This window comes from Antechinus flavipes, chromosome 2, assembly GCF_016432865.1.
Source record: "Antechinus flavipes isolate AdamAnt ecotype Samford, QLD, Australia chromosome 2, AdamAnt_v2, whole genome shotgun sequence".
Classification (NCBI taxonomy): domain Eukaryota; kingdom Metazoa; phylum Chordata; class Mammalia; order Dasyuromorphia; family Dasyuridae; genus Antechinus; species Antechinus flavipes.
This window is the reverse complement of record NC_067399.1, coordinates 226,733,519-226,748,120: the sequence shown is the minus strand read 5'-3', so window position 1 is coordinate 226,748,120 and position 14,602 is coordinate 226,733,519. Positions and strand designations below refer to the sequence as shown.

The window sequence follows — 14,602 nt, the reverse complement described above, 5'->3', positions numbered from 1 at the left end:
GACTGAGCAGAGATTCCTGAGACATTCTGGACTTTTTGCTATAGTGACATTGAATCATTAATAACTACTTGGAATCTCAACGAGCCTAAACAATTCCAAATTCATCTAATTATGTTATGATATAGTCCATATCTTTCCATTTCCCCCCAAAATAATAGCACAAGATCATTTATTAAATGCTTAACCAAAATTCTGTCATACTATTGCACTGATCTACGCATTTAGAAATTGTTGAAAAGGAAATGCTAATTTGATATAACCTCTTTTTTCCTTTAAGATATCTATTGTTATCTTTTTTATATATCACCTTCATTTCCAACTATATTTCCCTTCCTCACAGCAGAGAATAAGAAAAGGTTAAAAAAAAGTATTTCAGCCAAACTACACAATACATAGACCAAGTCTGAAGGATAAACAACGTTTCACATTAATAGTTCCCCATCTCTTTAAAGAAGGGAAGGAAGGAACACTTTCTTAGTTATTCTCTAGGACCAGGCTTAGTCATTAGAGTGACAAAGTATGCCAGCCTTAGACCTTATGAACATCCATTTTCCTTTCAAACGTGGACATGGCTGTGGATGTGGAACATAGAACATCCTGCCAAACTTGGTTGATTGGTTGGTTTTGCTGAAATTCTTTCCCCCTCTTTTTATTTTTTTCTTTATTATAAAAGATGGCTTTCTAGATATAGAAAGGAGATATACATTAAAAATGAGAGTCACAAGATTTTTTTTGTCTTAAATTGGTCATTTGAACAATATTGTTACAATGTCAAAGGTTCTGGTTCTATGCTTAATATTATTATACATGTATAATTTATATCAGACTGCCATTTGGGGGAGGAGAGAGAAAAAATTGGGAACTCAAAATCTTGTAAAAGTAAATGTTGAAAACCATCTTTACAAACTGCACATATTTAATATATATCAGATTACTAGCAATCTTAGGGATATGGGAAACAAGGGAGGGAGCAAAATTTGGAACACAAAGTCTTACAAAAAGGAATATGGAAAACCATTTTTACATGTATTTGGAAAATAAAATACTATTGAAAAATTTAAAAAAGAAAACTATTTGTGATTAGAAAAAAATAAAGCACTATTAAATGGAAAAAAAAAACAAAATCAAAAAATAGTTCTAGTTCTTATTTCACTCTGCATTAGCTCATATCATTTTCCCAAGCTTCTCTAAACACATCATATTCAGTGTTTCAAATGCCATAAAATTATTACACTGACTCAAATACTAAATTTACTTAGATTATTTCTCCAACTGAGAGACATCTACTTTGTTTCTGGTTCTTTGATGTCACAAAAAGTATTGCTCAGTGTTTTGGGGCACCTTTCTGACAGGGCAGGAAAGCTAGACTAGCTGAAATAGCAAGGAAGCTCGAAGGAAAAAATATGTCTCAGGTGAGTCAAACCACTGGCACTACTTCAAACACTACTTGTCCAACTCTCTGTTTCCCTCAATGTCTTGATGGAGCCTTGCACCCTTAGGCCAGGAATGCTTGCAATAGCAGTGGCTCTATCATATTAGGCTTGCTTCCATCTTAGCCCTCTACATGTTGTATTATCTCCTAGCTTGATGGTACATCCCTGTATTCATACAATAACATTTGTCTTAAGATACTATCATGTGGCCATAGGTGGTTTGTCACCCTCATGCCTAATATACTTGGTCTTATATTTAAAAGATTCTCAATGTCTCTCTAGATTCTTTTTTTTTTTTTTTCTTTTTCTTTGCGGGGCAATTGGGATTAAGTGACTTGCCCAGGGTCACACAGCCAGGAAGTGTTAAGTGTCAGGTCCTCCTGACTTCAGGGCTGGTGTTCTCTCCACTGCACCACCTAACCGCCCCTCACAGTATAATTCATAAGAGAAGATTCACAAGTTAAATAATGCATAACCTCTCTTTTACAGGCAGAGAACCTGGGTTCATATCCAATTCTGCTACTTATAAGGTCTGAGTGACCTTATACATGTCACTCAACCAACTTGGTCCTAAGTTCCCTCATGTGTAAAATGGGGAATTGAATTAAAAAATGTCTAAGTTCATCATAGCATTAAATTATAGGATTCTAATCAATCATTCAACAAGCACTTCTAAGCCCTCATTTAGTGCCACGCACTGTGCTAACCACTGAAAATACAAAGAAAGGAAAAATAGTCTCTGACTTTAAGAAGCTTACATAATGAATGGAATTTTGAGTTGCTTCTTCTGTTCCCCAAAAGACTACTCTAATACACGCTGAGAGTCTGTTCTATTGTTTCTATTTCCTAGGAGCTAACTTCCTCATCTAAAGTAGTTTGAAAAACACATATGATTACAAAAAGTGATGGTTAGCAGAGCTGCTTCTTACCGAAGTAGCCGGAGCTCTGCCAGGAGTGTGGGATTCTGCTGAGCCTTCTCAGGGGTTGGTTGGGAAGCTTGTTCATGTTCCAAGCGGAGACGCTGAATCTCTTGAAGAATTTCTCTGGAAAGAGAGAATGTGAATCAGAATAATGATAACAACTATTCAAGAAGTAACATTTTCTAGATTTCAAAGCTTTATTTTCCTTTACTTAAGTTTTCCAGAAATGATACTATTCATCAAAGCACTCTATCTGACCACCCCTCCCCATCTCCAACACTTCCTATTGTTAAATGTTCCAATAAGAATTAAAATATGAAACAAATATCTTCCAAATACAGTTTTATTTAATGTTTTCTTAAAGACAAAAACCATGACAATAGCTAAGGTTAAGAGAAATACTGCTGCTTATTTTTTTAAAAATTTAGAATAAAGGTAAATAGGAAATGTTAATCTAGTCTAACATAGATGAAGTAAAGAGAACTCTTTATAATCTTATGAGACTTTAGGAGAAACACTTTTGCCACTCATCTCCTAGGAGGGAAGTCCTTAGTCATGTTCTGTTTATGAATGTTATAATTGATTTTTCCCAGTCATATTCATTGTCTCATCCTTAAAAGCCCTAAACCTGTATTCTGGTTTCTCTTCTCTTCTAAGCAGGGCAATAATTTGTCTGTTCTACCTACATTTCAACTAGATCTTAATTAATTTTACTTATGTTGATCCCTGAGTTTTCTCTTGGTTGGCAGCTAGTTATATGTAATATTTTTGGTTGGGCCAGACCAAGCTACACATAAGAAATTGGCTGCAAACTGTAAGAGGAATGACTGGAGGCTGTGCTAGACAGCACTAAGGAAGTTAAACATGACCTAGACAGAAAGACATCTATTTACGAGTTAATTTCTTGAAGAAAAATTTAAGTTAATAATAATTTTTCAAATGGCAGTTTGGGGCCCTCCTTCAAACAAGAAGGCACTGAGTAAGCAGTGCTCCAGAAGGCTTCCTTCTGATGAGGTTTAGATTTAGGGAACTCAAATGAAATTAGGTTTCTGGTGGTCAGGGAGTTAAATGAGGTCCAGTGACAGGTTCAGGGAATCAAATGGAGGGGTTTGGCTCTCTTGCAGCTCCTCAGGATTTGGTGCGAGGGTAGGGAGTTTTGGGGAACTCCCTTCTGGTGACACAGAGGCTCCCTATAAAGGAATTTACAGACCAGAAAACCTAGATTAATAAAAGAGGTTTATTATGGGGATTGGAAGCATAAAGTCTGGTTAGGGAAATAGGCAATGATAAAGAGAGTATGGGGAAAACAGGGACACTGATACATTGTTGGTGGAATTGTGAACACATCCAGCCGTTCTGGAGAGCAATTTGGAACTATGCTCAAAAAGCTATCAAACTGTGCATACCCTTTGATCCAGCAGTGTTTCTACTTGGCTTATACCCCAAAGAGATACTAAAGAAGGGAAAGGGACCTGTATATGCCAAAACGTTTGTGGCAGCCCTGTTTGTAGTGGCTAGAAGCTGGAAAATGAATGGATGCCCATCAATTGGAGAATGGTTGAGTAAACTGTGGTATATGAACGTTATGGAATATTATTGTTCTGTAAGGAATGACCAGCAGGATGAATACAGAGAGGACTGGCGAGACTTACATGAACTGATGCTAAGTGAAATGAGCAGAACCAGGAGATCATTATATACCTCAACAATGATACTGTTTGAGGATGTATTCTGATGGAAGTGGATCTCTTCGATAAAGAGAGCTAATTCAGTTTCAAGATCAAAGATGGACAGAAGCAGCTACACCCAAAGAAAGAACACTGGGAAATGAATATAAACTGCTTGCATTTTTGTTTTTCTTCCCGGGTTATTTATACCTTCTGAATTCAATTCTCCCTATGCAACAAGAAAACTGTTCGGTTCTGCACACGTATATTGTATCTAGGATATACTGTAACCTATTTAACATGTATAGGACTGCTTGTCATCTGGGGGAGGGGGTGGAGGGAGGGAGGGGAAAAATCGGAACAGAAGTGAGTGCAAGGGATAATTTTGCAAAAAAATTACCCAGGCATGGGTTCTATCAATAAAAAGTTATTAAAAAAAAAAAAGAGTATGGCACTGGAGAAGAGTATTCCAGTGGGCAGAGACCTTTGGGGTGCCACGCATAGGGCTGGCATGTTTGGAATCTCTGCAAAGAGAGGGTTTTAGTTTAGCTCTTATAATGGAAGCTTGAAGCTGAAGGGGGCCTGTGGATGGAGTCCCAAGTTGGCTCCTTGCTGAGTTTCAGCTGAGACTAGAATTTGAATTGAATTCAACGAGTTTCAGGACTGAGCTGACCGTGCTTGGGGTGGAATCCCCTCACTGAGGCAGAGTTGAAGGAGGTTTTCTCCTTTAAAGATTATCAGCACTGATAAGGATTAGCTCCTGTAGGGCTGGGCTGAACACCTATCACAGTAAATCTACAAAGTAACTAATTGTTTACAGTGGATAGAATTACCTGTTTTTATTTTCCAGTTCTGCAATGAGCTGCCTTTGCTGTTTGTTAGCATCAAAGTTAAAGCTGAGGTCAGTTGGAGGACGGGTCTGGAATGAAGAAAGGAACAGAAGATTATGAAATAGGCCACGAAAAAATGATTCAGAATCCTATATTTTCTTCTTAAGGATTTTTAATCCTTTCTGTTTTGTGTAGATTGAGAAGCTTAAGGTACAGAGGAAGGTGGGACCTGAATCTTGTTTCTAATATTTAACTAGCTGAAGGACTGCAGACAAACCACTTAAGCCCTGGCAGTATGTATTTTCTGAAAGATAAGATGTAGATAGATAATGGATACCTATAATTTTTAAGTCACAGGACTGTGAGATGTAACCCATTGTTCAGAACAAAGTTCTGGATTCACAGATTAGATCCAATTATAAAGGCTTCTAAACAACTTGATGACTTATGCCTCCACCTAGGATTTTTCCTGAGAAGATCAGAACTTAGGTCATGTCTAAGCTTTCCCCCAGAAAAGGAAAAGGGTTTACAATTTCCATTCAAATACATCAACTAATAAAGAACTGAATACAGGATAGGTTTTATTTAATAAACAAATCCAACTTATTTTGTATTTAATTTAATATATTTAACATGTATTGGTCATCCTGCCATCTAGGGGAGAGGGTGGGAGGAAGGAGGGGAAAAAATGGAACAAAAGGTTTGGCAATTATCAACGCTGTAAAATTACCCATGCATATAACTTGTAAATAAAAAGCTATTAAAAATAAAAAATAAATAAACAAATCCAAAAGGCATATACTCAACTCAGGGATACTTAAAAAAACCCTTTTCTTCATAAGAGTTCTTCACCTGGGGTCCATGAACATTTTCAATACAATGTACCAGATATTCATATTTTGATAACTGTACTTCAATATAATTGGTTTCCTTTGTATTCCTGTATATTTTATCTTCTGTATTTTTAGGTATTTTTCTGAGAAGCGGAATAATGCACCTTCTCAGTTGCCTCTCCCTTCTGATTAGAGGATAGAATAATAAACTTCTCCCAAAGCTTTCCTTCAGAAAGGACTCAGAGCTTTTCAAATAATCTCATTTTCCATCAGTTGCTCTGCTTGGTCTTAACTCCAAAAACATTATGCCCAACACTCTCTTGGACTCCACTTCCACTCCTTCAGATTCCTTGTAATTTTCTACTGGATTATAAGCTCTTTAAGGGTAAGGGCAATCTTTCTCATTCTTATTTATGTCCGCAGCATTTAGCATAGCTTTTGACATAGAGTAGGTATGCAAAAGTTTATTGGCTATTTGTTGATTAAGAAAGGATCCATAGCACTGCTAGACTGTGTCAAAAAAGTCCATGATACCAAAAAGATTAAGAATCTACCTCTAATAGTCCCAATTTTTCCTAGAACTTAGTAAACAGGCCATATGACCTCAATGAAGGTATAGTACCTCTTCCAAGTCTCAGATCTTTCTCCTGGGAGAGGGTGAGGAGAAAGAAGATAAACAGGCTTCTTCTCCAAGGAGCCCAATCCATCCTAACTCTGTGCCTTTATTCCTGATACATAGGTCTGTGTCATTTCCCTATGATAGGTCAGTCAATGCTACTCTGCTGTTCTCTCTGAAAAGAGAGATGTCTTTTTGTTTCTCACCCTCTATTAGGACTTCTAATGGGAGGTTCTATACCAATCTACCTGTTCTGTTGAGTGTTCCTTCTTGATGGGTAATGTATCTCTTTCTTGTTCAATCTGCCTTCTACTGGTGAGTATTTGTATAATTTTAAAGACATTCATAGAGCCAATTCCTCTCTGAACTTCATCTGCAGTAATGTGCCAACTTATCAAAGGTTAATATGTAAGGATTGGGACCTCTTTTTTGGGGGAAAAGGAGGGTATCACACATTTGATTTGATTTTGTGGCAAATTCCTTTACCAATAAAGTCATTTTTACAATTTAGTCTTATATAGTTATCTGAAATAGTAAGAAATTAAGTCAATTCTAGAAGCATTTATCAAGTACATATCATGTTCTGGGCATTGTGCTATGATTTCACTGGAATAGATTAACCTCTTCTATGAACACAGGTTATCACCTACTCTATAACCTAGCTTGTAGTTTTTTTAGGGTGGCTTGGGATACTGAGCAGATAAGCTGAAGATCACACAGACATATGTCAAAAGCAGGAATTAAACCTGGTTCTTCCAGCTTCTGAGACGAGTTATCTAAGGTACTCTTAAGTCATGCTAGCTCTCATCCAAGATCCATTTACACACCCCCCGTCCCCTACAAATAAAATCTTCCCTTGTAACAAATAAGGATAGTAAGGTAAGATAAATCAACACACTGGTGACATCTGTAAATGTATATGTCATTTTGCACTGAGAATCTCCACTGAAAGGCAAAGATATGATTTATTATCAGTCCTGTATATATTTTGTAATCCAATTGTGACTGTATGTTGTAGTCCAAAATTCAGTAACACTCATATTTTATTCTTTATTCACGTTTTCCCCCTTATGTGAATTGCTAACATCATCTCATTGAAGAAGCCTTGTAAGTGCTTCAGTGCAATCAGTTCAATGTCATCTGTAAAGAAGAAAATATGAAGGACTTCAACAATTATAGGAAAACCTCTTCCATTTATTCTTTATGTTGGATATACTTCATGATGCTAGTGAATACTTTTGGTAAGCATGTCTCTCTTATTCTTTACTTGATACTAATAATAAGAAGATAATGAAACAAATTTTCCTCTGTGATTGCAACTAACTGGGGATCTTGTATGACAGTAACCTTGGCAAGAGCAATATTTTGAAGAAACCCTTAAGACTGCATTTTGCTCTGAATCAAATGCTTTTTCCAGTGAATAATAAATCATGGAATCTTACTTATCTCCCCCACAATTTTTGGTCAATCATATGTAATATCTACCTGTTGTTCCCTTCTAATGTTTTCATTAAGTATGTCTTTGATATGTGCATAGATCATTATTAGATCTTATAAAGATGAGAAGAAAAGGGCAAATAATTCAATACCATTGCCAAGAAAACCCCACGGACAGTATCAGTATGCTATGATACATGGAGTCAGAAAGACTTGGACAATACTGAAAGGGCAAACAACAAAAATAAAGACAAGAAAATAAAGATGTTATTAGCTGCTACTGTTTCCTTTTTAGTCCTTAAAAATAATATTATCAGTTGTGATTTTTTCCATTCTGCAGAAACTTTCCTTCTTAGATATGTCTTGAAAATCAAGTTTTGAGTGCCCTTAAAATTGTGCTCCAAAAACAGACCTCTACTTTGCATATTCTTCTTCACCTACCTTTTCTAAAGTATTCTTTATATTTTCTTTTTATTTAACAAAATATGCCTCTAAATGTGATAGTTCAGATGTCATAAATGGTGACAGTTTGTTAAAGAAATGCTAACAGCACTGGATATCTATTTGTTGTCCTTCCATTTCATTTGTTAGTAATCTCAGGGCTGTGCAAGGGAATTTCTTATCTATGCTTATAACTATGCAAGGCAAGATGACAAAAGATCCTATGAAATGAGGCTTCTTAATGAGTTTGGGAATGTACTAAAATTCAAAAAACTCTCATTATTTACTTCTTCAAGGGCAGCCTGTGAGTGATCTGTTCACTCAATTGCAACTTCTCAGCTCTTCTTATTTTATGTATAGTGAAAATGTCAGTACAGGTGTGGTTCAATTTTTTTAAAGTGTATCTATTCATGCTGTCATAAGACCAAGATTTCATATTTGTAGTATGATATGATGTTTTCTGAGAGTCTAAAAAGTTTTAAGTCCCAAGATGTGCTCTTCCCCTTCTGCACTAGACAGAAATATCTGAAATCTGCTCAACACTGAGGGACTTATGTATTTTTGTTTATTTCACAGACTGCCATGACAAAAGAATCCATCATTGTGTGGTCAACAAAAAGGTGATGAGCCTTTCTGTGCTTAGTTATCTAGGTCTTCAGATACATTCAGGCAGAATTCAGCAATCTAACCTTTTTTTGGTCTCATAACAGAGCTTGTGCTATATTGGCACAACCTTTGAGAACCATTTCTATGGTATAATAAAACATCCTTTATTAAAAAGGAAAGTGGAGAGCTATGTTCATTTTCAGTCCTACAATTGCTATATGTATTTTGCTTTGTATATTTTCCTATTGGCTTGAGATCATTTTCCTCTTTGTTTCAAGAAGCAAATATTTCATGTTCGAGCTAGGACCTTTTTCTAGTGTGGAGCTCTTTAAGTGAAAGGTCCCTTGCAAATAGTAGATGTTCAGTAAATGTCTGCTGAATTAAAATTGAATTAATTATATTTGATATTCCAAAATAAATGGAGAAGAGAGAACAGAACAAAATAAATCTGCATTGATTATTTATGACTAAATCTTAGCAAACTGATGCACACGCATTTATTAAGGCACATACTACATGCAAGACCCTGTGATTTTTGTTGGGAATAAAAAAAATAGTGAAATAGTTTCTGTCCTTGAGGATCTTACAATCTAGGAAAATCAGACATATAAGTACATAAAAATAGAAGATAATTACTGAGAGGTCATTAGTAGCAAGGAGAGGACCAGGAAAACATGAAAGGCTCATATGAAGATGTCATATGAACTGAACTTTAAAGGAAACCAGGGATTTTAAGAAGCAGAGGTGAGGAAGAAGTACATTTCTGGTAACATGAACAACTAGAAGGCATGAAGATGGGAAATGGAATGACATGTAAAACTAACATACAATATGTGAGGATCATAATATATGCACAGGGAAGTAATATGTAATAAAGTTGGAAATACAGATTGCAGACAGGTAGTGAAGAGTTTTAAATACCAGAGGGTTTTATATTTGATCTTCCTAACAGATAACAGGGAACTACTGGAGTTTATTAATTAAGGGGGTAAAATACTCAGACCTATGCTTTAGGAAAATCACTTTGGCAGTTATGTGGAAGATGGATAGGAGAGGGGGATAGGAAATGAAGCAGGGAGACCAATTATGAGAATATTACATTAGTCCAGGAAGGAGGTGATAAAATATTGAACTAGAATGTTAACTATGTAAAAAGAGAGAAGGGGATATACACGAAATGTCAAAGTATAAATGGCAAGATCTGGCAATGGATTAGATATGTGGAGTAAACAAGAACAAGGAATTAAAGATGGCACCCACATTATGAACTTTTGAGTGAATGGAAAAATTGAGGTATCCTTAACAAAAATAATGAAGGTCATAAGAGGGATGGCTTCTGGGAGAAACATGAGTTCTTTAGATATGTTCAGTTTTAGATCTCAACAAGGCATCTGGTTTGAAACTTCTAAAAGGCAGTTGGCAATGCAGGACTAGAGGTCAAATGGGAAATTAGGGCTAAACATAAAGAACTGAGAGTCAAAAGAATAGAATTGATTAATAAACCTTTGGAATCATGAAGAGAGAGATAGAACAGGTCTGAGGCACACAGTTAAAAGCATGATATGGAATTTTATTTACCAAAGGAAAATGAGAGTATTCAGACAAGTAGGAGAAGAAATAGGAGCAGTATCATTTGAATCCAGGGGAAAAAAAGAGTTGATCAGTAGTGTCAAATGCTAAAGAGAGATGAAAAAGAATAAGAATTGGTAAAAGACACATAGATTTGACAGGTTAAAGATAATTGATAACTCCATAATTCTGATTTTTAAAAATGTTGGTTCCTTATTCCTACACATTTTTTAGGTCATTCCAGGAACACAGGAGTCATTTATTCACAAAATCAAACAATATCAGGGGGAAAACATCTTAAATATGATTTAATCCAACTCTCTAATTTTTGTGACACAAATGAAATTTACTCAAGGGGACACAACTAATTAGTGGCAGAGTTGAGAAAAGGAGGTATTCAGTACATGATTAAATTCATGATTAAAGATGATGCTAATGACCCTGTCAATTGGATATGAAGTTTATACTAACATACTCTAATACATTTGTGATCTCATCAATCTCAATCAAATCCCTCCAATTATATATATTTCAATCCATACAGACCTTCTCCACCCTGTGCAATTCTTCAATTAATTTAAATCTATATAACTTCTACATTATAGTCAGTGGTTCTGTTCTACCCTCAATTCATTTCCTACTTTTTAGCATCACAACAAATATTGTTTTAAGTATAATTGTTTAATTGCATGTCATATCTTTTCAGATTTTTTTTTTTTTTTTTTTAGTTTTGTGTCAACTGTAACTTTTGCTTTGTTATCTTAAGCTCTAACAAGTTGGTACTCTTATTTTATGTAGACAACTTATTTGGGAGCAACTCCTATATCAGTAATGAATCATTTTATATCTGTTAATATTATTAATTTTAAAATATATGACTTCAATATATCCTGTGCCTCCCAATTTTTTCCTTGGAGAAACCATTCATGAATTACAGCTATAAGGTTTATATGTGGTCTTTTAGTCTTTTAACTATCATTTTTTTATTTTTGACTGGATTTTTCAACATACAATTTGTTGCTCTAATCTATGTCCACCTTTGCATTGAAGTCATTGAAAATTAAATGATTATTTAATCATTTGTTATTCATTCATTTATTAATCATTCATTATTAAGTGATTTCTTTGGAAAGTCTTATTGCATTATTTGCATAATTTCTCTATGTTTGTATCCCCTATAAAAGAAGACAATATATAAACTGTAATTATTTGTATGATTAACTTTAAAAAATAAAATTCTCATCACGAGCATTGCAATATATTCACCAACTGTCCTATGAAATAATGATTCTTACTGCCTTTGGAAATATAATAAAAATGTACTGGGGCAACTTTTTTATTTGCTTCTCAAATGAGATTCTGTGATCCACTCTGTTATTAAATCACAACTTTCTTCTGTCTTCTAGTTTTATTTGTAATTAGAGTGTCATGATTTATATAATTGATTTCCTCTAATATTAGGTCCATTTATTGGTTATTGGACAGATATATCCCATTTAGAATACGAAGAAATAAGTTTAATCTTATTTGACTTGTCTAAAGATGACAGGATTGTCAGAACTCTCTTCTCTCTTTGCTGACACTCTACTACCAATAATGTAGTAAAACAGTGCTGAGGGCCAGTTGGTACAGATTGTTTTTTTGGTGGGTTGCCCAGGACAAAGAATTTATTGCCATGTGGCCAGCCTACTAGTAATGAGTTTCTCCATATTCAGCAAGGCTGTACCCTGAAAACAGAGACAGTCTGTTGCTGTGACCATCCTCAAAGTCTTTCCAGCATGGACCATGTATTGCTGGCATAAACTTCAAGAACTCTCTTATTACTACACTCTCATATAACAGTGGAGTAAGGGTTAGTGGTTTATGGGATTCTACAAAATTTTGCATTCCTCCCATAGCATTTTTTACCATTCAGAATTTCATGACCCATAAGCTATAAAACTCAGATTGATTTTCAAGTTCCATGAGTTCCTTTGGAGTCATAAGATCTACCTTGGATTATACCCAGGGATTAAACTCTGACATGAGACTAGTAGCAGAGGAAGAATTCTGTGCCAGACCCAATCAGGATGACCTATATATAAATGTACTGTTTCTCATATTCTACAAATGATTTTTGATCCAGCTTGAGAAGGATCTGAGAGTCTCGAGTTAAATTAAAATTTATTTAAAATTTACCCTATGGAACAGAATCCCTACCTAATTAAGAGCCAAAGCAAAAACCAAGAAAGCAATGACCCCACTCTTCCCTGCATCATACCATTTTTTAAAGTACCCAGAACTTACAGAACCCCAGTCCTTGGTCAGAAAGCAATAGAACATAAAAATCTGAAGACTAAACCAGTTATCCACACCACTTCCCTCCTTTCCTCCCTGTGCTGAATATAATCCAGCTCTAACATAAAATGCAAACTGAAAATAGGCTGGAAAAATGGACAAACCAAAAAAGAACCTGACCATCAAAAGATACTATAGTGACTGTGAAAGAAGCTAAAGATACAGGCTTAGAAGAAAGCAATGATTTATCAGCAAAACCCAGGAACTAGATGAACACAATTACAAAACACTTTTTACACAAATAAAATCAAATCTAAACAAATGGAAAAATATCAATTGCTATTAGTAGGCTAAACTAATAATATAATAAAAATAGCAATTCTACTATCTAAATTAGCCTACTTGTTCAGTGTCATATCAATCAAACTGCCAAAAAATTACTTTATGAAGCTAGAAAGAATAATAATAAAATTCATCTGGAAAAAAAAAAGGTCAAGAATATGAAGGGATTTAATGAGAAAAATTGTAAAGGATGGTAACTCAGCATTATCAGACCTAAAACTTTATTATAAATGAGCAGTCAGTCATCAAGCTATCTCGTATTGGTTAAGAAATAGAGTGTGAATCAGTGGAATGGGATAGATACACATAACATATTAATTAATCATCACAGTGAGCTAATGTTTGATAAACCCAAAGACTCCAGCTTTCAGGATAAAAAATCCTGAAATTTTGTCACTATTTGACAAAAATTGCTGGGAAAACTGGAAAATAATATTTCAGAAACTTGGCATAAACCTACATCTATGTATACCATAATAAAGTCAAAATGGGTTCAAGATTTAAGAGTAAAGGGTGAAGCTATGCACAAATTAGGAGAGCAAGGGATAGTTTACCTACCTGAGTGGAGTTGTGAAATGATCCAATAATTCTAGAGAGCAATTTGGAACTATGCTGAAAGGGCCATAAAATTGTTATCCAGCAGTGTCACTACTGGATCTGTATCCCAAAGAAATCATAAAAAGAGGGAAAGGGACCCATACGTGCAAAAATGTTTGTGGCAACCATATTTGTGGTGGCTAGAAATTAGAAACTGAGTGGATGTCCATCAGTTGGGGAATGGGCGAACAAGCTATGGTATATGAAAGTAATGGAATATTATTGTTCTATAAAAAATGATGAACCAGCTGATTATAGAAAGGCCTGGAAAGATTTACATGAACTGATGCTGAGTGAAACAAGCAGAACCAGGAAATCATTGAATACAGCAATAGCAAGATTGTGTGATGATCTATGAAAAAAATGCTTTAAATCACTAAAGATCAGAGAAATGCAAATGAAGACAACTCTTACCACTACACACCTCTCAGATTGGCTAAGATGACAGGAAAAGACAATGATAAATGTTGGAGGGGATGTGAGAAAATTGAAACACTGATACATTGTTGGTGAAATTGTGAAAAGATTCAACCATTCTGGAGAGTAATTCAGAACTATACTCAAAAAGTTATCAAAAGTTAAAAAAGTTACCCTGCAAACCTTTGACCCAACAGTGTTTCTACTGGGTTTATATTTCAAAGAGATCGTAAAGGAGGGAAAGGGACCCACATGTGCAAAAATGCTTGTAGCAGCCCATTTTTTTTAGTGGCTAGAAACTGGAAACTGAGTGGATGCCCATCAGTTGGGGAATCAGTTGAATAAGTTATGGTATATGAATATTATTGTTCTATAAGAAACGATCAACAGGATGATCTCAGAGAGGCCTGGAGAGACTTAAACGAACTGATGCTGAGTGAAGTGAGGAGAACCTAAAGAATATTGTACACAGCAACAACAAGATTATGTGATGATTAACTCCATGGATATGGCTCTTTTCAACAATGAGGTGATTCAGGCCAATTCCAACAGACATGTGATGGAGAGAGCCATCTGCATCCAGAAAGAGTGGGGACTATGAGGACTAAATGTGGATG

At 35.2% G+C, this 14,602-nt stretch overlaps 1 protein-coding gene across 8 annotated transcripts in view; it reads right to left on the bottom strand.

Moving 5' to 3' along the window:
• Positions 1–14,602, bottom strand: part of DTNB (dystrobrevin beta) — a 361,849-nt gene that overhangs the window by 77,972 nt on the left and 269,275 nt on the right. For all 8 annotated transcript variants that reach the window (XM_051976347.1, XM_051976345.1, XM_051976351.1 and 5 more), the window contains 2 exons: positions 4,854–4,939; positions 2,363–2,476 (listed from right to left, as the gene is read on the bottom strand). In XM_051976347.1, coding sequence (XP_051832307.1) covers positions 2,363–2,476; positions 4,854–4,939 — 200 coding nt within the window. The remainder of the gene's footprint in view (positions 1–2,362; positions 2,477–4,853; positions 4,940–14,602) is intronic.